Source organism: Carcharhinus amblyrhynchos, chromosome 26 (genome assembly GCF_965287045.1).
Source record: "Carcharhinus amblyrhynchos chromosome 26, sCarAmb.v2.hapA, whole genome shotgun sequence".
NCBI lineage: Eukaryota > Metazoa > Chordata > Chondrichthyes > Carcharhiniformes > Carcharhinidae > Carcharhinus > Carcharhinus amblyrhynchos.
Genome location: NC_137349.1, coordinates 43,138,492 through 43,163,393, shown reverse-complemented (window position 1 = coordinate 43,163,393; position 24,902 = coordinate 43,138,492). Strand labels below are relative to the sequence as shown.

The 24,902-nt window shown below is 43.4% G+C and overlaps 1 protein-coding gene across 1 annotated transcript in view; it reads left to right on the top strand.

Annotated features, from left to right (window-relative positions):
* The window catches only part of ndc80 (NDC80 kinetochore complex component), a 103,985-nt gene that overhangs the window by 60,628 nt on the left and 18,455 nt on the right, over positions 1-24,902 (top strand). The window contains exons 10-15 of the mRNA XM_080212611.1: positions 927-1,071; positions 8,563-8,768; positions 10,048-10,200; positions 17,388-17,477; positions 17,582-17,674; positions 23,673-23,803. Coding sequence (XP_080068737.1) covers positions 927-1,071; positions 8,563-8,768; positions 10,048-10,200; positions 17,388-17,477; positions 17,582-17,674; positions 23,673-23,803 — 818 coding nt within the window. The remainder of the gene's footprint in view (positions 1-926; positions 1,072-8,562; positions 8,769-10,047; positions 10,201-17,387; positions 17,478-17,581; positions 17,675-23,672; positions 23,804-24,902) is intronic.

Here is a 24,902-nt window from a genome sequence, read left to right as displayed (position 1 = left end):
CGACAACACCAGGTTTAAGTCCAACCGATCCACTTGATAGTACGCTCACTAGCCTTTGGGGTTAGCCCCCTGACCTACTAAACAGCCCTTTTTAATCTTTCTGCTACAGGTGGGCATGCCATCGGCTACCAAGGGTCTAAGCTGTGGAATTTCCTCCCTGAATCTCTCTGCCTCTCTCTTCGCCTAAAGGCACTCTTTAAAACCTACTCCTTACCTGCTCTTCAATTTCTGTGGCTCAGTGTCAAATGTTGTTTAAAAACATTGTTGGATTTTTGTTTGCATTGAAAGTGCACCTAAATACAGGCAAAGATTCTATCTGTCTTTTCCTTCGCCTTACCTCACCCGCAGTCCTGTTCCTTTGCTCTTCATTACCCACCTCCCAGTTACTCAACCTATCACTCCCCAAACTTGCTCGCCCTCCATCTCATGGCTGTATTGTATCTAAGTTTGTTCTGAAGTTTTGACGATGTTCAGAGATGGGAGCTAAATATTACAGCATAGGTGTGAAAGGTGAGGCCTTTTTGTTACTCTTGCAGTAGAATCTCAAGTCCAATCTTATTATAATTATTTATGGTTAGTTTTGTACTTGTATGGTGGTGTCCATGAGGCGGAGAATACCAAGTTTCCATAGGTGACCTTAATGTACTGTATTCTAGTGGCACAGAGCACAATACAGCAGCTTTTCCTGTCTCAAAGCTTTTATTCTGATGGTTCCTGTGGACAATACAAATGTAGTCTTGTACATTTCTCAAGGTGATGCACACTCACAAGAAACATAGCAATGCTTGCTTTGATTTATTTTTTAAAATTCCTTTAATTATTGTAAGTATTGCCATGTTGTTCGATATGTGGTTAAGCCTTAAACTCAAGTGAAGAAGCTGGTGCACAATGCTGAGCTTCTTCATTAACTTGACTTTTGATTTCAGGACAGAGTTCAGGCACTGGAGAAAACCAGAACAAGTTTGCAAAAGGACCAACAGAAATACAAGAAATACCTTGAAGAAATGGAACAGCACAAATCTCTTCTGGAACAGAGAGCAAAAGGGATCAAAGATGAAATTGAGTCTGCAGGTACTTTGGAAAGAAAGTAATTGTTGAACATTGATTATAAAATAACATTGCATCTCCATTGCAGAATAATTAGTAACAAATTTACAATGGTTTCCAACAACTGAAAATTATCAGAATTTTAAAGTAATTTTACTGAGGTAATTGCAAAATAACTTGTAGCTAACTATAAGTCTACTTTTTCCATTTTATATTGGTTATATTTCAGAGTCATTAAAGCACAGAAGGAGGCCATTCAGTCTGTTGAATCCATGCCTGCTTTCTGTAGAGCAACTCAATTTGCCCCCTTAAACTAGTTGAATCCCATAGCTCTCAAGTTTATTTCAACTCACGTGCCAATTCAGTTTCCTTTTGAAAGCATTAGTTCCTGCTTCCAGCATTCGAGAGAGAGCCTTTCAAGTCAGTCCCACTCACTATGTAAAAAAAACAAAGCTCTTCCTTGCATCCCACCCTTCTGCATCTTTTGCCAAAACTGTAAATCTTTTGTCCCCTAATCTTAATGCCATTAGCCAATAGGAATAGCATTATTTTGTCTAGATTAGTTAACCTGTTGCAATCTTTTGTATACATCTAATAAATCTCCCCATAACGTCCTTTACTTGAAGAACAATCCCAGCGACTTCGATCTAAACTTGGAGCTAGAGGACTGCAGCGGTTCGAGGTGGCTGCTCACCACCTTCCCAAGAGCATTTAGGAATTGCATCAAATGCTAGTTGTGCCAACGATCCCACATCCTGTAAAAAGTACTTTTTAAAAATCCCTCAACCCTGAAAGCATTCTGATAAATCTCTTCTGTATCCTCTGAGACCTTAATGTCTTCCTAGAGTGTAATGGGACAAAACTGGGTGGTACTCTGGTAACCGATAAAGCAGAACTTGATACAAGTTCTGTATAACTTCTCTGCATTGAATTCTAGACTTCTATTTATGAAGCCCAAGATCCAATATGTTTTGCAAATTGCTCTCTCAATATGTTCTGTCACTATGCACACAAACCCCCAAGTCCTGTACAAACCCTCTGACCTGTACACTTTTTAGAACCATAAAACTTAGTCTACATTGCCTCCCCCTTTTCTGTCCAAGCACCTGGCCTCATGTTTTGCTGTATTAAATTCCATGCCACTTATCTGCCAGCCAATGTCATAATCCATTGGATTGGCATCATCCTTAAAGTTTGGAATTATTGCCAAATTATGAAACTTTACTTTGCATTCCAATATCCAAGTCGTTTTTATATATGTCATCAGAAATGCAGTGGTCCTAGCACTGACCTTTGGAAACACAACTGTCAAACCATTGCCAAGACATGCTGTTTTTTGCCTCTTAGCCAATGTTCATCCAAGTTATACTTATTACATCAGCTTCAATTTTGGGTAACTAATCTTCAATGTAATGCTTTGACAGGACTTTCTTAAACTCCACATAGACAACATTAGTGCTTTCCCTTGCTTCAACTTCTGTTACTTCAAATTCGATTAGTCAAATATGCTGGCTCTTTGCTGGCTCTCCTTAATTAACTCAAATTTCTCCAAATTGCAGTTGATCTTTTTCTAAAACCTTACCACTGATGTTAAACAAATCAATTATAAGTCATGTCCTTGCACCGCTGCTTGAATAAGACCACGCTCCAATTCTCTGGCACCAAACCAAGGATGAATGGAAAATGATGACCAGTCGGGAGGTAATGCTGCAACTTCATAAGACCCTTGTCGGGCCCCACTTGGAGTACTGTGCTCAGTTCTGGTCGCCTCACTACAGGAAGGATGTGGTAGCTATTGAGAGGGTGCAGAGGAGATTTACAAGGATGTTGCCTAGATTGGGAGGCATGCCTTATGAAGATAGGTTGAGGGAGCTAGGTCTCTTCTCCCTGGAGAGACGAAGGTTGAGAGGTGACCTGATAGAGGTTTATAAAATGTTGAGGAATAGATAGGGTGGATTCTCAGAGGCTATTTCCCAGGGCTGAAATGGTCGCTACAAGAGGACACAGGTTTAACGTGCTGGGGAGCAAGTACAGAGGAGATGCTAGGGGTAAGTTTTTCACTCAGGGTGGTGAGTGAGTGGAATCGGCTGCCGTCGGTGGTGGTAGAGGCAAACTCGCTGGGGTCTTTTAAAAGACTCCTGGATGCGTATATGGGATTGAGAGTTACAGATAGTTCTAGGGCTTGGTAGGTATGGATGTGATCGGCGCAACTTGTGGGCCGAAGGGCCTGTTTGTGCTGTAGTGTTCTTGGTTCATGCGTAAGTGAGCCACACTGAACCTGACTGATATCATTCTTAGAATAATCAGGATTATCTAACGTAATAATGCCTAACAACACCCTGACTCCAACTAAAGCCCTTCAGCCCCAGGATTGTTTGCCCTATTAGCCCAGGTTTGAGCACTCGTGCTTTATTGGCACCGGTCCTGTCATGTAGCCCTCGAAGGATCACCACCTAAAGGGGCCACACTTCCAGCTTCCACGACCCCCACCCCGCAACTTCTTGGGAATACCCATGGTAAAGCAAAAAGAAAACAGTTAACACGTCACCTGCTGCCATCACTGATGCTGTGCTTTCCAATAAACTTCCCAGACCCATTTCCTCTTTTTTCCCTTCTGCAACGAGGAGACTGCTGGGGAATTTTTTGAATGTCCTGTTACAATTCTTCCCACAGGTATTCTTCATTTCCTCCTTTGCTGTCTTGGCAATGGCTAACTGTTTGCTTTGCCTCCCTCTGAAGGTGGTTCCTCATCATAGCAGCCAGTATCACGGCTGCCATTTTGGCTCTGAACTTTGACTGCCTGCTCTACCACACCTTCTGTTCCATTTCCGGAGCCTCTGGATTGTACCCCTTCATTATTTTCTTTAATAATTTTCCATGCTTGGTCACTACCGTTTGAATCAAACGATCATCAGATCCCCAACTGGGGTCTGTCAAACCTGGACCGCACTTTGCCATCTAGCAGCCCATTGCCTCACTACCTCTTCTTGCTCCTCTCCTGCGTATCTCCATGGGGATTCCTACCCTGGAACTCTCGTGGTCCCTTCATGAGGGATTCCTCGCACCTGAACTATCTGTAATCTTTTTGTGCAGTCTAGTCCCTCGATGCCTTCTCTTGCAATGTGGCTTTTGTTTTTGCTGTGCTCCGTAAGTCGATTCAAGATTCCATCCCCGACCCCTTAAATTGAGTCTTTATCTACCACGTGGATTTTTTTCACTCCGCTGGTAGGACGCTCCCAGGTATCTGTCCCTAGTCCCCTGCTTTGAGCACAGTTACTTTACACAGTCATACTGTACTTGCACCCCTTCCCCAGTTCGGTTCGCTCAGTTAATGGCTTCCAGCTACTAGGCACATGACCCTCCAACTACCAGGTGGTAATTACAAAAGTACTCACCCATTCCTGGGAAACACATCTTGAATCTAGAATCCAGTGACCAAAACCTGCTTGCAGTGCCACACCTTTAGGGGAATCTAAAATTACATGTACACACCTGATGTACTATTTTTGAAGATTTGTATTCCCCGCCCAATCTGTCAGACAAACTGGATAGTGCAAGTATGTTGGTACACATTATTTATCTTGACCAACAGCACTCTACCTCCTGGCATAATTAGGAACGCATTGGCTATTTGGCCCCAAAAGTCTTTCCTGTGATTAGGGGAGTCGCAGTTCCCCAACCAACCCATGTTTGCAAAACTCAAAATTAGTGCCCTAAATTAAACACAATTGTGTGATTGGACAGCACTTGCTACCAATCTTGATTGCACTAAGAATTAGACAGATAAGCAATTTGAGCCTGATTGATCATCTTAATGTGGCTCACCTACAGGGCCCTGTCTTTTGCAGATAGAAGGCGCATGTCCACACATTGCACCTTTTTCAGCTAAACAAAAGATTGGCGGACAGCCATTTCCTGGTTCATTCTCCGTGGCAACACTGACAGTAAACCTAGAGTCATAGTCAAAGTTATGCAGTGCAGAAGAAGCCCTTCAGCCCATTGAGTCCGCACTGACAAAATTACACTATTGTAATGCTTGCCAGCATTTGAACGTTATGACATTTCAGGTGCTCATCCAAGTACTTTTTAAACATTGTGAGGTTTCCCACTTCTTCCAGGCTCCCATCACCTGCGGGTGAAAAACCTTTTCCTCAAATCCGCTCTTAACTTCCTGCCCTTCCCCTCTGACAAAGCCATGCTGGCTATCCCTGATCATACCCATGGCTCTCCAAGTGGAGATTAATTCTCTCCTTCGCAGTTTTCTCCAGTAGTTTCCCTGCCACTGATGTGAGACTCACTGGTCTGTAATTCTCTGGTTTATCTCTATCATCTTTCTTGAAAAGTGAAAGCACTTTAGCTGTCCTCCGGGACCTCCTCTGTCAGAGAGGAATTAAAAATTAGGGCCCCTGTAATCTCATCCCTGCCTGGGGTGCAACCGGACCTGATGATTTGACAACTTTTAAGCCAAAATGGTGTGTGGCATGGTGGCAGAGTGATAAGTACTGCTACCTCACAGTGCCAGGGACCCAGGTCTGGCCTTGAGTGACTGTGTGAAGTTTGCACATTTTTCCCATATCTGCATGGGTTTCCTCTGGGTACGCTGGTTTCTTCCCACAGTTGAAAGCTGTGCGAGTTATGTAGATTGGCTGTGTCGGGGGATTAACAGGATAAATATTTAGGGATACAGGGATAGAGTCTGGATGAGATTGTTGTTGGTGCAAGCTTGATGGGCCGAATGGCCACCACCTGCATTATAGGGATACTATAAAAACCTTCAAGAGCTCCTCACTCCTTATGTCAAACAGTTCAAGAACCTCACAGTTCCTCTTAGCAAATTCTGTCCCTACATCTCTCTTCCAAACGAAGACAAATGTGAACTACATGTTTAAAACTCTACCAATGTTCTGCAGTCTACACACAGATTGGTGTAGATTGCAGAACAGATCCACACTCACTTGGTTCCTGACAGGTCCTATGCTTTCCCCAGTTATCCGCTTTCCCTTGAATATACGTATTGAATATCTTTGAATCCTCCCTAATCTTACTCACCAGTGATTTTTCATCCCCCCTCTTTACTCCCTTAATTGCTTTAAGTTCCCCTGCACTTTCTATACTCTACTAAGGCCTCTGCTGGTTTGTTCCCTTTGTGTCTGCTAAAAGCCTCTCTTTTCTTTTTTATCCAGCCCTGAATATTCCCAGGCATCCAGGGTTCCCTGGGTTTGTTACTCCTACATGTCACCCTTAAGGGAACATGTTGAGCCTGTACTCTCCCTATTTTCTCTATGGGCACCCATCTTGCTGCTCTGTGATTTTCTCACAAGGAGCTGTTTCCAGTCTACTTTGACCAGTTCTTATGTTATTTTTTAAAAATCTGCCTTTCCTTTTGATCCTTAACCATTTTTTATGGGCCATGTGTATGGATTTTGTACATTCTCCCCGTATCTGTGTGGGTTTCCTCCGGGTGCTCTGGTTTCCTCCCACACTCGAAGGTGGGTCAATTAGGTGGCACGGTAGCACAGTGGTTAGCATTGCTGCTTCACAGCAGCAGGGACATGGGTTCAATTCCTGGCTCGGGTCACTGTCTGTGTGGAGTTTGCACATTCTCCTCGTGTCTGCATGGGTTTCCTCCGGGTGATCCGGTTTCCTCCCACAGTCCAAAGATGTGCGGGTTAGGTTGATTGGCTGTGCTAAAATTGCCCTTACTGTACTAGGATGCTTAGGTTAGAGGGATTAGCGGGTAAAATGTGTTGGCATATGGGGGTAGGGTCTGGATGGGATTGTGGTTGGTGCAGACTCGATGGGCCGAAGGGCCTGTTTCTGCACTGTAGGGTTCTACGATTCTATGATTAGGTTGATTGGCCATGCTAAATTGCCCCTTATTGTCAGAGACTAGCAGGTTAAATACGTGGGGTTATGGGGATCAGGACTTGCATGGCCTCTTTCTGCACTGTAGGAATTCTCTGATCTTTTCCTTTTGCATAAAAAAATTTGAATCCTACTGTGTTGTGGTTGCTTTCACTAAAATGCTCCCCCACTGCTTTCTCGAAGCTCTTGTCTGGATTTGTTGCCTAGAAGATCCAGCATTGTGTCGTCTTTTGTCGGTCCTGCTAGGTTTGAATTGAAACAGAAGCTTGGCACTTAAGTGTTCCACTTGCCAATGAATCAGCACTCATCTCATGCAGTTAAATTGCCATTACAATTAGTGCTCTTGTGAATCTATCCTGATGAGACAAAAGACTTTGACAATGCATCTGTTTTTTCCAGCAATACTGAAGCTCCACTACAAAATGACTATTTTGCCATTTAAATTGACCTCAGTATTTCATCTTGTACAGGCACAGAGAAGCGCATTTCAATCCAATTAGTCTAAGCTGCTGTTTATGCTCGATACAAATCACCCTGCTCTGATTACCCCTTTCTTTCCTGCCCCTATTCCCCTTCTCCCAAATATGCATCTGACCTCCAGAGAAATGTCAATGCTATCTACTCCAACCAATGTGTCAGCACACTCCACATTGTCGCAGCTCTGTGTAAAGAAATTCCAGCTCTTTGATATTAACTAGCTGAGTAAAATAGACAAAATATTTCCCCATATTCACTGTTTTCATAGAGATGAAAATTACGGCCTAAAATTCCAGTTGTATGTTGCCTGTCTAATGCCAGGGTCTGGGATTTCACAGAACAGCTGCAGGACATTCTTCTGGGAGAGGGTAATCAGCTAGATGTTGTGGGCAACAATGGTACCCATAACTTGGGTATGAAGAGGGAATGGGATCCTGCAACCAGTATTTAGGGAGCTAGGTCGAAAACTAATGAGCCGAACCTCAAATGTAGTAACTTCCAGATTACTCCCAGTGCTATGAGTAAGTGAGTACAGAAATAGGAGATTAAGGCAGATTAATGCGTGGCTGGAAAGTTGATGCAGGAGGGAGGGCTTCAGATTCCTGGAACTTTGGGACTGGCTCTGAGAAGATGGGATTTATACAAGCTGGACAGGTTGTATCTGAATGGTGAATTACAGTTGGAATCTGTAGAATAAGTTGGAGCAGAGGAAGGAAATGTGGCTGTGAAAACAGGTCTTCGTACATCCTCATCAAAATGTGCAAAGGGAAACTGAAAGCAATGAAGGTGAACAAAAGTTCTGTAGAAGAACAGAACTACTTCAAAGAGTGCACACCTGGAAAGTGGCAGTGAATGAAAAATTAATGCAAACACCAAATACTGCAGATGCTGGCAATCTGAAATAAGTAGCAAATGTTGGAAGTACACAGCAAGTCTGGTAGCACCTGTTTCAGTTTCAGGCTGTGCTCTTTCATTAGATGACTGTGAAAATGCCTGCATGGTTATGTTGCTTTTTAGTGCTAATCAAAGTGGTTTTTAACTTAGTCCACAATCACAAAGGTAGATAACTTTTATTATTGTATTATTATTTGCTGATGTCAGCTGTTAGACAAGATTGTTATTTCTGTTTCCTTCAAAACCTCTTCATTCGATGTTGTATCCCTCTTTCCTAAGAGCTGGAGTTAGATGCAGTTAAAGAGGAGAACAACAAATTACAGCAGATATATGATGTACAGGAAGTCTCAGCTGTTGATGTCAAGAAAATCAACCATGAGAAAAATGAACTGCAGCAGACAATAATTTTCCTGAACAAAAGCCTTGAAGATGCAGAAAAAAGGATGTGGAATGAAGAGATAAAAGTGACCAAGGCCAAGGAAATGGTGAGGAGTGCTCTGTAACAAGACTATGAATTGTTTGCATACTTAATTAACTGTTCGTTTAATTTTAACTAAAAGTTGCAGCTGATAAATAAAGAGCATAGGATTCCAGACTTTACCAAGATTAAACTCCTAGGAACAGGAGTAGGCCATTTAAACACTCGAAGCATTTTCACCATTCAATGGCATTATGGTTGATCTGTAACCTAACTCTATGTGCTCAGCTGGCAGCTAGAATCATAGAACCCTACAGTGCAGAAAGAGGCCCTTCGGCCCATCGAATCTGCACCGACCACAATCCCACCCAGGCCCTACCCCCATATCCCTACATATTTTACCCACTAATCCCTCTAACCTAAGCATCTCAGACACTAAGGGGCAATTTTAGCATAGCCAATCAACCTAACCCACACATCTTTGGACTGTGGGAGGAAACTGGAGCACCTGGAGGAAACCCACGCAGACACAAGGAGAATGTGCAAAATCCATACTGACGGTATCCCAAGCCGGGAATCGAACCCAGGTCCCTTGAGCTGTGAAGCAGCAGTGCTAACCACTGTGCTACCATGCCGCCCCATCGAGGGCAATAAGGGATGGGCAACAATGGCTGGCCTAGCCGGTGACGCCCAAATCCTGTGAAGGAATGAAAAAAAACCATGTCCTTTTTGGTTATCAGAAATTTATCAATCAGAATTGATTATTGATCCAATATCAGCTCCTAGCACTCTGCGTGCAGAAGTGTTTCCTAATCTCACTCCTGGAAGACCTGGCTCTAATTTTTAGACTGTCCCCAATCCTAAACAATCCAACCAACAGAAATGATTTCTCTCTACCCGATCGGTTTCCCTACTAACTAAAAATGTTCAAACAAATTGCCTGTTAATCTTCTGAATTCCGGGAAATACAGCCATAGGATATGCAATTTCTCCTTGTAATTTAATTCTTGGAGTCCAGGTAGCGCCAAAGCCAATATACCTTTCCTATGGTGTGATGCGCGGAACTGAACGTGATACTTCAGGTTTGGGTCGGGCTTTGTATGCCTGCAGCATAATTTGTACCTGTTTTCCAGTCTTATAGATACAAAGGCCAGTTTTTGTTTGTTTTCTATACCAGTTTATATTTTAACTTATCTGGATCCTAAAGTCTCTTTGGACCTCCACTATTTCTAGCTTTCCACCATTTACATTAAAAATTACACTGATTCTTTTTCCAAACATTTAGCACTGATTTTTTTTTATTTGTACTGATTTACAGCCTACCCCTCAATCACCTTATTTTTCAGCTGGAAGTCAGATTACAGGACTATCACACGATGGCTCGGAAACTCAAACTAATTCCTAAAGCAGCTGAAAATGCTCAAGCACAAAACTTTGAGATAAGCCTCTTGGATATTGTCTCTGGGAAAAGAACTTCACAAAATACTGAAAAAATAAAGGTAAAACTTTTAAACTACATTGTCTTTTTAAACTTCTAATGAAAATGGTCATAAACATAAATGAGTTGGGTTACTTCTGTTCTCTTTTAAGTAATGCATTTAGTTGCTGTATTAGTGACTGGACCAGATGTTGGACTTGGGTTCCTTTCTCATTTTGCCAGAGACTTTTTTCCCCGAGTTCCATTTGTGGCTGAATCCTTCTTTGCCGAGAATAACTGAAGCTAACATGGTTCACTGGAATAAATTGGAACAGCAATTTCCAGTCCACACATGCAATTAAATGCAGAAATCTGCAATTTAACCCCCAAAGTATACAGTTACTAAGGTTCTTCCACACACCCGACGAAGGAACAGCATTTCTAAAAGCTTGTGCGATTACTATCAAATAAACTGGTTGGACTTTTACCTGGTGTTGTGAGACTTCTTACTGTGTTTACCCCAGTCCAACGCCAGCATCTCTACATTATAAGGAACATGACACATGCATTTCTTAAAGACAAAGTGATGTCACAAGTTGTAAATAGTTATTCATTACAAGGAAGTTTCATGTATAATACTACCACTATTTGTGATTTGCTTTGTTGCTATTAGATGCCAGTTAAAAGGTCTATTATTCTATTCTCTTGAAGTCAAATGGGATCCTGTGAAAGGAGGAACAGGGCTTTCAGTTCATCACAAATTTTTGTGGGCTGTTGACTGCCAATTTATTGTTTCCAGAAATTTATTTAGCAGTTGATGTTGTCTACATGGATTTTAGCAAGGCCTTTGACAAGATACTGCATGGTAGGTTGTTGCATAAAGTTAAATCTCACGGGATCCAGGGTGAGGTATCGAAATGGATACAAAATTGGCTTCTTGACAGAAGCCAGAGGGTGGTTGAAGAGGGTTGTTTTTCAAACTGGAGGCCTGTGACTAGCGGTGTGCCTCAGGGATCTGTGCTGGGCCCACTGTTATTTGTCATTTATATTAATGATTTGGATGAGAATATAGGGGCATGGTAAGTTTGCAGATGACACCAAAATTGGTGGCATAGTGGACAGTGAGGAAGGTTCTCTCCAATTGCAGCAGGATCTTGATCAGTTGGGCCAGTGGGCTGACAAATGGCAGATGAAATTTAATTTAGACAAATGTAAGGTAATGCATTTTGGTAGATTGAACCAGGGCAGGACTTACTCGGTTAATGGTAGGGCATTAGGGAGAGTTAAAGAATAAAGAGATCTAGGGGTACATGTTCATAGCTCCTTGAAAGTGGAGTCACAGGTGGACAGAGTGGTGAAGAAGGCATTTGGCATGCTTGGTTTCATCGGTCAGAACATTGAATACAGGAGTTGGGACGTCTTGTTGAAGTTGTACAAGACATTGATAAGGCCGCACTTGGAATACTATGTGCAATCCTGGTCACCCTATTATAGAAAGGATATTATTAAACTAGAAAGAGTGCAGAAAAGATTTATTTGGATGCTACCGGGACTTGATGGATTGAGTTATAAAGAGAGGCTGAATGGAGGCTTGATGGATTGAGTTATAAAGAGGCTTTTTTCTCTGGAGCATAGGAGGCTGAGGGGTGACCTTATAGAGGTTTATAAAATAATGAGGGGCATAGACAAGGTAGATAGTCAATATCTTTTCCCAAAGGTAGGGGAGCCTAAAACTAGAGGGCATAGGTTTAGGGTGAGAGGGGAGAGATACCAAAGTGTCCAGCGGGGCAATTTTTTCAGAGTGGTGAGTGTCTGGAGCAAGCTGCCAGAGGTAGTAGTAGAGACAAGTACAATTTTATCTTTTAAAAAGCATTTAATATTTACATGGGTACGATGGGTGTAGAGGGATATGGGCCAAGTGCAGGCAATTGGGATTAGCTTGGGGGTTTTATAAAAAGGGCGGCATGGACAAGTTGGGCCAAAGGGCCTGTTTCCATGCTGTAAATCTATGACTCTATGATCAGACTGAAGAATCCTCACAGACATGTAGAACTTAAGCAGTTTATATTAGAATAATTAATCCATTGTAAAATGTACAGAAAGTGAAGTGGGGGAAAGAAACATGAGGGTGAATAAGAAAGGAGGGTAGGATAAAAATAAATACATTTTGAAAAGTCTCCAACATAGAACATAGAACATTACAGCGCAGAACAGGCCCTTCGGCCCACGATGTTGCGCCGACCAGTTACAAAAACAATGACCCACTAGCCTATACCAATCCCTTTTCGTCCATAAACCTATCCAGAGATCTCTTAAACGCCCCCAAACTAGACGCATTTACAACTGCAGCAGGCAGGGCATTCCAATCCCTCACCACCCGCTGGGTAAAGAACCTACCCCTGACATCCGTCCTGTAGCTACCCCCCCTTAATTTAAAGCCATGCCCCCTCGTGCTAGCTTTCTCCATCCGAGGAAAAAGGCTATCACTATCCACCCTATCTAAACCTCTAATCATCTTATATGTTTCAATAAGATCCCCTCTTAACCGCCTTCTTTCCAACGAAAACAACCCTAAATCCCTCAGTCTCTCCTCATAGGACCTCCCCACCATACCAGGCAACATCCTAGTAAACCTCCTCTGCACCCTCTCCAACGCCTCCACATCCTTCTTGTAATGCGGGGACCAGAACTGCACACAGTACTCCAAGTGCGGCCGCACTAGAGTAGTGTACAGTTGCAACATTACACTGCGACTCCTAAATTCAATCCCCCTACCAATAAACGCCAAGACACCGTACGCCTTCTTAACAACCTTATCTACTTGATTCCCAACTTTCAGGGATCTATGTACACACACACCTAGATCCCTCTGTTCATCCACACTATTCAAAGTCCTCCCGTTAGCCCTATACTCGACACATCTGTTGCTCCTACCAAAGTGAATTACCTCACACTTCTCCGCATTAAATTCCATCCGCCACCTCTCAGCCCAGCTCTGCAACCTATCTAAGTCTCCCTGCAGACTATGACACCCTTCCTCACAATCTACCACACCTCCAACTTTGGTGTCATCAGCAAATTTACTAATCCACCCAACTGTACCCTCATCCAGATCATTAATAAAAATTACAAACAACAGTGGCCCCAAAACAGATCCCTGAGGCACACCACTCGTAACTGTACTCCATGATGAATATTTACCATCCACCACCACCCTCTGTCTCCTATCTGATAGCCAATTCCTGATCCAACTTCCTAGATTACCCACAATCCCATACATCTGCATTTTCTGCAGAAGCCTACCATGGTGAACCTTATCGAACGCCTTACTAAAATCCATGTATACCACGTCAACTGCCTTGCCCCCATCCACCTCTTTGGTCACCTTCTCAAAAAACTCAATAAGGTTAGTAAGGCACGACCTACCCGCTACAAAACCATGCTGACTATTTCTAATCAATTCATTACACTCCAAATAACTATAAATCCTATCCCTAATAATTTTTTCTAAAACCTTGCCCACAACAGAAGTAAGACTCACCGGTCTATAATTCCCGGCAAAGTCTCTGTTCCCCTTCTTAAACAATGGGACAACATTCGCTATCCTCCAATCCTCCGGGACTACACCAGAGACCAATGACGACCTGAAGATCTGAGCCAGAGGCTCTGCAATCACCTCTCTAGCCTCCCAAAGAATCCTAGGGTAGATCCCATCCGGACCAGGGGACTTATCTATTTTCAGCCCCTCAAGAATTTCCAGCACATCCCCTTTATCAACCGTAATACTGTCTATTTTACACCCCTGCAACCCAATGTCCTCCTCAGCTATATTCATGTCCCCCTGCGTGAACACCGAAGAGAAATATTGGTTCAATACTTCTCCAATCTCCTCCGGTTCCACACACAACTTCCCCCTGCTGTCTGTAACTGGCCCTAATCTTGCCCTGACCAACCTTCTGTTCTTGACATACCTATAGAACGCCTTAGGATTCTCCTTAATCCTATCAGCCAAAGTCTTCTCATGTCCTCTTTTAGCCCTTCTCAACTCACTCTTCAACTCCCTCCTAGCCAATCTAAAGCTTTCTAGTGCACTATCTGAGCCCTCCAATCTCATCCGAACATAAGCCTCCTTTTTCTTTTTAACCATCGACTCAACTCTTTTAGTGCACCACGGTTCCCTAGATCTACCAAATCCACCATGCCTGACAGGGACATACCTATCAAGGACTCGCAGTAGCTGCTCCTTGAAAAAACTCCACATTTCAGACGTTCCCAGTCCCTGTAATCCCCTAATCCAATCCATGCTTCCTAATTCACTCCTGATAGCCTCATAATCGCCCTTACCCCAGCTAAAATTGCTGACCCGAGGTTCATGCCTATCTCTTCCCATCACTAAGGTGAACGTAACCGAATTGTGGTCACTATCACCAAAATGCACACCAACTTCCAAGTCTAGCACCTGGTCTGGCTCATTTCCCAGCACCAAATCCAATATAGCCTCACCTCTAGTTGGCCTGTCTACATACTGAGACAAAAAACCTTCCTGCACGCTTTGTACAAACACTGACCCCTCTAGCGAGCTAGAACTATAGCAACTCCAATCAATATTCGTAAAGTTAAAGTCCCCCATAACAATTACCCTATTACTTTCACTCCTAACCAGGATTGTCTCCGCAATCCTTTCCTCAACCTCCCTAGAACTTTTAGGAGGTCTATAAAAGACTCCCAACAGGGTGACCTCTCCTCTCCTATTTCTAATCTCCGCCCATACTACCTCAACTGACAAGTCCTCATCAAACTTTCTCTCCGACACTGTGATACAGTCCTTGACTAGCAATGCTACCCCACCCCCCCTTCTACCTTCTTCTCTACTCCGACTAAAGCATTTGTACCCCGGAACCTGCAACATCCATTCCTGACCCTGCTCTATCCATGTCTCAGAAATGGCCACAACATCAAAGTCCCAGGTACTGATCCACGCTGCAAGTTCATCCACTTTATTGCGAATACTCCTCGCATTAAAGTACACGCATTTCAAACCCTGCTCCGCCCCACCCCCACTATGCTGTGCCTTGCATTCCCCAACTATGCCCCCCTCACTTTCACCCCCTTTCCTCACTATCCCTCCCCCCCTCCGAATCAGTTTAAACCTTCCTGCATCGCTTTTGCAAATTTACCCCCCAGATTCTGAACAAATTAGATTTAACATTTATGAAGTTACAAGTTCAGTGCCAGGGATTACTTGGCAACAATTATAATATAAAGTTAAAAATTTACTTCCACCTTATGCACCAGTCCTAATTTTTTCTGTTCCGTTTGTGGGAAACTAGTGAGCAAGTACAGGGAGTTCACATTCTTGCACAGATAGTGTTGAATATAATTTCAGAATACTCAGAATAAGGATATTTATACTATTAAGAAAAATTCTAAACGGAGGAGCCACCATCCACGGCTAACTAAAGAAGTTAAAGAAAGCATCAAATGCAACGAGAAAACATCACTGCACAAAGATGAGTGGCAGATCAGATTGGTCAGGATATAAAGAACAGCAGAGAATGACTAAAAGCATAATTAGGAGAAAGAAATTGAGGACAAGAGGAGGCTAGCTAAAAATGTAAAAACGGATAGCAAGAGTTCCTACGGGCATTTAAACAGGAAAAAAATAAACTGAGAGTTAGGCTTGATGGGGCATGAAAGGGAATGGGGATTGAGCAGGAGCCTGTGTATATATAGATAATATTCAAATAAAATTGAAAACATTCTTTAGCACATGAAATAGACTTATGCTAGCTGTTTTGGACCACAAGATTTAGCAATCATTTTGTAAAACAATACATTTTTCTTTGGAAGGAACTCTTCAAATACAGACAATAAAAATATAACATCTTCTCCAACTTCTAAATCAAAGAAAGGGTTTAATAAAGAAATCTTGTTACTTCAAACTTGGGGCCTCACCCTGGGCCAATTCAAGTTTTCCACAATTCCCAACAGATTCTTATTTATAGTGAATCAACTGGTCAGCTGACCACCATATCATTCTGTAATTGGTTCCATGGTTTACTGGGTCAGCTGACTCTTACAGCTTGTTACCGTTAGTCCCATTACATCCAATACAAAGCTGTCACTGGTTATATTCTGACGATACACTGATGAACAAACAATAACTGTAAGAGATATTTTCAATCTTTAACCATCTCTACTAAGAATTCTGCAGAGTATGTGGCTGGAATTTTCTGGCTGTTCACTCTGGCAGGATCATCGGGTCCCGCCAACAATGAACTTTGCCGTATGTTTCCTGGTGATGGTGGGTGTAAACAACGGGAAACTTCATTGACAGCAGTGGGACCAGCAGATCCTGTCACCAGCCAATGGCAAGCCTCCTCTGCCACAGTGAAATGCCACAGGGACACGGAGAATCCGCCTCAGTGTGGGATTGCCATTTTCACTTTCGATGGTCTAGTAGAAGAATGCTTGCTTGCACTGAGAGAGTTTTTGTATATTGAGAAAATTAGCTGTCAAATGGGAGAAAGTTCTGAAATGGAAATGCACTGCAGGTGTGTCTGTCAACATAGGAAGACAGGGCAATTTGTGAAGTTTTTTCCTGAATTATTGACTGACAGGTCAATGCTTGCAATAATTCTCAGGACAGAAACCTAGAAATCATAACATTGAAGGAGACTGCTTGCTCTGACTTGCCTAAGCTGGTGAGCTTTCCAATTGAAGTTAACTGCTCTAATTTCCTGTGTTTTCTCCCATTATGTCAAACAGCATTATTTGTCATGTTAGATTATACCACAGTCAGCTCTGTTGCTTCATTATACAATTTCCGTTAAAGAAACACTTCATCCACAGGAGTATATCACTATTTCCAACAATAGTTGGTTTGTAACTTCTAGATCCAGTTTAGATGTTGATCCAGTAACAATTTTTTTAAAAAAGTAGCAAGTGGTGAGTGAGTGTCTTTGGCTCCATAGATTCCAGATAAATGGGTTGAAAGAGGGTGAAGGATAGACGAGAAAAAGGGAAAAGAATAGAGAGCCCCCTGAGCAGCTGTCATTCCTTGTAATTTGCAGCTAATTTGACTTTTCTGTCACCTGTTTAGTAACAAGATAAGCCAGTTAAGGAAGGGAAAACCACTTTTTAGTGGTGAAAATGCAAAATGGCAATTTAGAATTGCTTAACCCATTAGAAAGAAGAATAAGAATCAATAAAATTATGTTTCTAATCTGTATTTTCACTTGACCAGTACTTGACCTTGTTTCATTACAGCTTGCCCTAATGAATCTATTGAAGCAAATAAATGATGACATTGAACATCTGAAGCATAAGAAGATGAGCGTGCAAGAGGCCAGAGAACAGGTTTGGAAATTAATGCTGAAAATGTAGTGCAGCTAACTGCAAACATCTGTGATGGATCTGTAAAATACTATTTGTCTTCTAAAGATAACTACCCTGTTTCTTAGGTCCAGACCATGATAGATGACAAAGCAAATGATCTGAAAATGTTAAAAGAACAAATCCGAAAAGTGGATGAAACAATTGAACAAGAAAAGGAGGTGAGGTCTTTAAGTGTACTTGCATTTATTAAATATGTGAAATGTTAAGATTGTGTGAATTATCAACAAAAATGTGACATCAAATTACATACACTGATATTGGACCAGGAGACCAAAAGTTTAGTCAGAGGGAATTCTTTTGGAAGTCTCAAAGGAAGTAGCAAGATTGAGGGAAGAAATTCCAGGTAAAGTTCCATGTACATAAGAACATAAGAAATAGGAGCAGGAGTGGGCCATCTAGCCCTTCGAGCCTGCCCTGCCATTCAACAAGATCATGGCTGATCTGAAGTGGCTCAGTTCCACTTTCCCGCTTTCTCCCCATAACCCTTAATGCCCTTGCCTACCAAAAACCTATCTACCCGCGTCTTAAATTTATTTAGTGAGGTAGCCTCCACCACTTCAACGGGCAGAGAATTCCAGAGATTCACCACTCTTTGAGTGAAGAAGTTCCTCCTCATCTCCGTTCTAAACTGCCCCCTTATCTTGAGGCTGTGCCCTCTAGTCCTGCTGTCCTTTCTGAGCGGGAAGAACCTCTCCACCTCTACCCTATCCATCCCTTTCATCATCTTATCTGTCTCAATGAGATCTCCCCTCATCATTCTAAACTCCAACGAGTACAAGCCCAGTCTATTCAGCCTCTCCTCATAGCTCAACTCCGGTATCAGCCTAGTGAACCTCCTCTGCACTCCCTCCAAGGCCAAAATATCCTTGCGCAGGTGCGGCGACCAAAACTGCACACAGTACTCCAGCTGCGGCCTCACCAGTACCCTGTACAGTTGCAGCAAGACCTCCCTACTTTTATATTCAATCCCCCTCGCTATGAAGGCCAGCATCCCATTTGCCTTCCTGACCACCTGCTGCACCTGTAGGTTGGGTTTTTGCGACTCATGCACAAGGACCCCGAGGTCCCTCTGCACCGTACCATGCTGCAGCTTTTCGCCCTGTAAGTAGTAGTCCTTCCTACCATTATTCCTACCAAAGTGGATAACCTCACACTTGCCAACATTGTATTCCATCTGCCAGGTCGTCGCCCACTCGCTCAGCCTATCTAGATCCCTCTGCAGAGTTTCCACACCCTCCACACAATTTGCCGTTCCACCTATCTTTGTGTCATCAGCAAATTTCGACACCTTACACTTGGTTCCCTCCTCCAGATCATCTATATAAATGGTAAATAGCTGAGGCCCCAGCACCGATCCCTGGGGCACTCCACTAGTCACCAACTGCCAATCCGAATAGCACCCATTGACCCCCACTCTCTGCCTCCTATTTGACAGCCAATCCCCTATCCACGCTAACACCCTACCCCCAACTCCATGCCCCCTAACCTTCTGTAAGAACCTTTTGTGCGGCACCTTATCAAACGCCTTCTGAAAATCGAGAAACACCACATCCACCCGTTCCCCCTCTATCCACCGCACTAGACACATCCTCGTAGAATTCCAATAAACTCGTCAGACACAACTTCCCCTTAACGAAACCGTGCTGCGTCTGCTCTATCAAACAATTCTTCTCAAGATGCCTCACTATTTTCTCCTTGATTACGGATTCAAGCATTTTTCCTACAACAGATGTTAAACTAACCGGCCTATAATTCCCTGCCTTTTGCCTGCTACCCTTTTTAAACAGTGGCGTAACATTAGCTGTTTTCCAATCTTCCGGCACTTCCCCGGAATCCAGCGAGGTTTGGAAAATAATCACCAAGGCATCCACTATATAAGGATTGGAATGCCCTGCCTGCTGCGGTTGTAAATGCGTCTAGTTTGGGGGCGTTTAAGAGATCTCTGGATAGGTTTATGGACGAAAAGGGATTGGTATAGGCTAGTGGGTCATTGTTTTTGTAACTGGTCGGCGAAGGGCCTGTTCTGCGCTGTAATGTTCTATGTTCTATATGTTCTATGTTCTATCACCTCCGCCATTTCTTTCAGAACCCTTGGAGGCATTCCATCTGGTCCTGGGGTCTTGTCCACCATCAGTCCCTCTAGTCTGTCGAGCACTGCCTCTCTAGTAACAATGATCTCATTCAGGCCCTCCACTCCTACCATCTTTCCATCGTTAACACCCGGCAAACTATTCGCGTCCTCCTCTGTGAAGACCGAAGCAAAAAACTTATTCAAGGCCTCAGCCATTTCTTCATCCCCCACCACTAAATCCCCCCTCTCATCCTCTCAGGGTCCAACATTCACCCTAGCCAGCCGCCTTCTTTTTATATATTTATAAAAACTCTTACTATCCTTTTTTTATATTTAGCGCTAGCCCAGCTTAATAGTTTATCCTTCCTTTCTTTATTAACTTCTTCGTCATTCTTTGTTGATATTTAAACCTCTCCCAATCCTCCTCTTGCCCACTACTCTTAGCCACCCTAAACGCATCAGCTTTTAATTTAATACTCTCCTTTATCTCCTTTGTTATCCATGGCTGATTATGTCTCCCCCTACGATCCTCCTTTACCATCGGAATAAATTTCTGCTGAGCACCAAGAAAGATCTCCTTAAAGATCCTCCACTGTTCCTCAGCAGACTGACCTCCCAATCTGCTCCCCCAGTCAACATTCGCCAATTCCTCTGTCATCTTATCGTACTCCCCTGTGTTCAAACAGAGGACACAGGTCTGGGATCCTACTTTCTCCTCCTCCATCTGCATCAGAAACTCCACCATACAATGATCACTCTTCCCAAGAGGATCCTTCACCACAAGGTCCCTAATTCTACCTGCCTCATTACATAACACCAGATCTAAGATAGCTCGCTCGCTCCCTCGTCGGCTCCAACACACACTGTTCAAGGAAACTATCCCAGAAGCATTCCAAGAACCCCTCCTCAAGCCCACTGTGTCCAACATGGGTCGACCAATCAATATGTAGATTGAAATCCCCCATAATTATCGCCGTTCCATTCCTGCACGCTGCATTTATTTGCGCGTTTATAGCCCGCCCCACCTCCAGGTCATTATTTGGGGGCCTATAGACGACACCCACCAGCGTCTTCCTCCCCTTGCTGTTCCTAATCTCCACCCATAACAATTCCAGATTCTGCTCTTTGGCGCCTATATCTTCCCTTACTACCACCCTGATGCTATCCTTAATCAGCAGAGCTACCCCCCCTTTTTCCTCCTGTCTATCCTTCCTAAAAACTTGATACCCCTGGACGTTCAGCTCCCAGTCCCTGTCACCTTGCAACCACGTCTCTGTAATGGCCACCAGATCATATCCATTTGTGCTGATCTGCGCCACCAGCTGCCAATGGAGCAAAGTAAATAGGGGATGTGCAAGAGAATAGAAATGGAAGAGCACAGAGTTCTGATGATTGTAGGGATGGAGGAGTTTAGAGATGGGGAGGGTCAAGGAGAGATTTGAAACCAGGATGACAATTTTAAGATCTGTATTGGTCAGTGAGTACAGGGGTAAATTGGGTTTGGTGTCAGTTAGGATATGGATAGCAAACTTTTGATTAAACTGACATGATGGGTGCAAATGAAGCCAACAATGAGAACTTAGAACATAAGAAATAGGAGCAGGAGTAGGCCAACTAGCCCTTCGAGTCTGCCCCGCCATTCAATAAGATCATGGCTGATCTGTCTTGGCTCAGTTCCACATTCCCGCCCTCTTCCCATAACCCTTAATCCCCCCTCTTATCAAAAACACATCAACCCGCGTCTTAAAAATATTTAGCGAGGTAGCCTCCACCACTTCAACGGGCAGAGAATTCCAGAGATTCACCACCCTTTGAGTGAAGAAGTTCCTCCTCAACTCCATTCTAAACCGCCCCCCCTTTATCTTGAGGCTGTGCCCCCTAGTCCTACTATCCTTTCTGAGCGGGAAGAGTCTCTCCACCTCTATCCTATCCATCCCATTCATCATCTTATACGTCTCAATGAGATCTCCCCTCATTCTTCTAAACTCTAACGAGTACAAACCTAATTTATTCAGCCTCTCCTCATAGCTCAACCCCCTCAACTCCGGCATCAGCCTAGTAAACCTCCTCTGCACTCCCTCCAAGGCCAAAATATCTTTGCGTAAGTATGGCGGCCAAAACTGCACACAGTACTCCAGCTGCGGCCTCACCAGTGCCCTATACAGCCGCAGCAAGACCTCCCTACTTTTATATTCAATCCCCCTCGCGATGAAGGCCAGCATCCCATTCACCTTCCTGACCACCTGCTGCACCTGCAAGCTAGGTTTTTGCGACTCATGCACAAGGACCCCCAAGTCCCTCTGCACCGTCGCCTGCTGCAGTTTTTCTCCACGTAAGTAATAATCCTTCCTACCATTATTCCTACCAAAGTGGACCACCTTGCACTTGCCAACATTAAATTCCATTTGCCATTTCCTGGCCCATTCGCCCAGCCTATCTAGATCCTTCTGTAGACTCTCCCCACCCTCCGCACAATTTGCATTTCCACCAATTTTGGTGTCATCAGCAAATTTCGACACCCTACACTCGGTTCTCTCCTCCAGATCATCTATATAAATGGTAAATAGCTGAGGCCCCAGCACCGACCCCTGGGGCACTCCACTAGTCACCATCCGCCAATCCGAATAGCACCCATTGACCCCCACTCTCTGCCTCCTATTTGACAACCAGTCCTCTATCCACGCTAACACCCTACCCCCAACTCCATGCCCCCTTACCTTCTGCAATAACCTCTTGAGGTACCTTGTCAAACGCCTTCTGAAAATCAAGAAAGACCACATCCACTGGCTCTCCTCTATCCACCGCCCTAGACACATCCTCATAGAACTCCAGTAAATTTGTCAGACACGACTTCCCTTTAACGAAACCGTGCTGCATCTGCCCTATCAAGCAGTTCCCCTCAAGATGCCTCGCTATTTCCTCCTTGATGACGGATTCTAACATTTTACCTACAACAGACGTTAAACTAACCGGCCTATAATTCCCTGCCTTTTGCCTGGCACCCTTCTTAAACAACGGCGTAACATTAGCCGTTTTCCAATCTTCCGGCACTTCCCCGGAATCCAGCGACGTCTGGAAAATAACCACCAAGGCATCCACTATCGCCTCCGCCATTTCTTTCAGGACTCTCGGATGCATTCCATCCGGTCCTGGGGACTTGTCCACAATCAGCCCCCTCCAGTCTGTCGAGCACCACCTCTCTAGTAACAGTAATGTCATCGAGACCCTCCAGTCCTACCACCTTTCCATCGCTAACACCCGGCAAATTATTCACGTCCTCCTCCGTGAAGACTGAAACAAAAAAGTTATTCAAGACCTCAGCCATATCCCCATCCCTTACCACTAAGTCCCCCTTCTCATCCTCTAAGGGACCAACATTCACCCTAGCCAGCCTCTTCCTTTTTATATATTTATAAAAACTCTTGCTATCCTTTTTTATATTAAGCGCTAGCCCAGCTTCATAGTTTATCCTACCCTTCTTTATCAACTTCTTTGTCAATCTTTGTTGACATTTAAACCTCTCCCAATCCTCTTCTCGCCCACTACTCTTAGCTACTCTAAACGCCTCCGCTTTTAATTTAACACTTTTCCTTCACCTCCTTCGTTATCCACGGCTTATTACCTCTCCTCCTACGGTCCTTTTTGACCATTGGAATAAATTTCTGCTGAGCACCAAGAAAGATCTCCTTAAAGATCCTCCACTGCTCCTCAGCAGACCTACCTTTGATAGAGTCTAATCCAAATATATGCTTATAATCTTAATTCATTATGATAGCTTTTGAATTTTTATCAAGTTGAGGAACCAAGTTGATTCTTCCAGGTTTCTACCTTACTGGATAAAATGCTGCCTTCTGCTGGCCTCAGACTTGGCAAACTCTCCAAGCAAAGGTGGCCAAACTTGGAGGATCTTGGGTGGGATTCTCGATGGAATGAATCTATCAGAACTGTGCAGTTAGATGCATACAGAGTGAATATGAGCAAATTAATAATGTGGTGTGCAACATTAGCATGTTCCACAAGATTTTTAAGTTATTTAAAAATAGTTCTAACTTTGAGTAAATATAACAATCCAAATTATTTTTTAGGAAGATGATCGAAAAACAACAAAACAAGTCAAGGAGCTTGAATCCCTGGAAAACCAGAGAAAACGGTTACAGAAGCATCTGGATGACGAATTAGAAGAAGCAATTGGACAGCTGAAAATCGCGAAATACCAGTATGTAGAGGTTCAATTTAAACATCTATAAAGTTCTTTCTCTATCACTTCAAGATTGTGGTGAAGAATAACAAAACAAGTGCAGCCTGATTTGGTTGGCGCAAACACGCAGCATTGTTACAGGCTGCTTCCTGTTTCTGTTAAAATCTAAAAGTTGTATTGTTGCTCCATTTCAGTATTTCCCATCTCATCACACCTCTTTCCTCCAGTGCTGGCATTTCTTATATGGGTAGATTAGATGATTGTTTCAGGATTCACAGTTTGTGTAAGTACTTCAGGCTTTCGAAGCTCGGCAGTTTCATTCATTTTTTTTATTTACTCATGGCACTATCTAGACTGCAGTGATTTCTACCAAGAAGGTAGCTCACTATCACCAATTAATTGAGATAATGGACAACAAATGCTGCCCTTGCCTGTGATGCCTACATCCCATAAAGAATGAAAAAGGTCACTTACAGTTTTCTTAGGAAGGGAGTTCTGGAATTTTAACTTGGAACTGTAGTGCGATTCCTTCAACATCACTAAGTCCAGATGGCCTTGGAGAGCAACTCGCAGGTGTTGCCATGTGTCTGCTGTCCTTGGGTAGTGGTTGTGGGTTTGGAAAGTGCTGCCACATCATATTCTGGGAAAGGGTCACTTCTGCCAGGACAAGTCTCCAGAACATAGTGATTTAATCATAAGAATGCAAATAAAATTAAATCTACACAAATCAGAGCCATGTGCTGCACTCTTTCCCAACCAGTGCATTGTAAAGAGCTCCAGAATAGTGCAAACAATGGCATTGAAATTTTAACACTCGGGCCTTCCCACCTAAGTATCCAGTTTTCTGACGATGGCAAATGCTATATTTTAACTATCCACCGACATTTCCCATAACCCTAATCTATAAATGACTATAGGTCCAATTTACTCAACCTCTCATCACAGGACATCACCGCAAACCAATTTGGTGAGTCTTTGATATACCACCTTCAATACAGAGACCAAAACTGTGCACAGTAATTCAGATGTAGTCACACTAAAAACACAGTACAATTGTAACAAGACATTTTTATTCCTGTACTCTGATCCCCTTGCAATTAAAGCCTAAACGCATTTT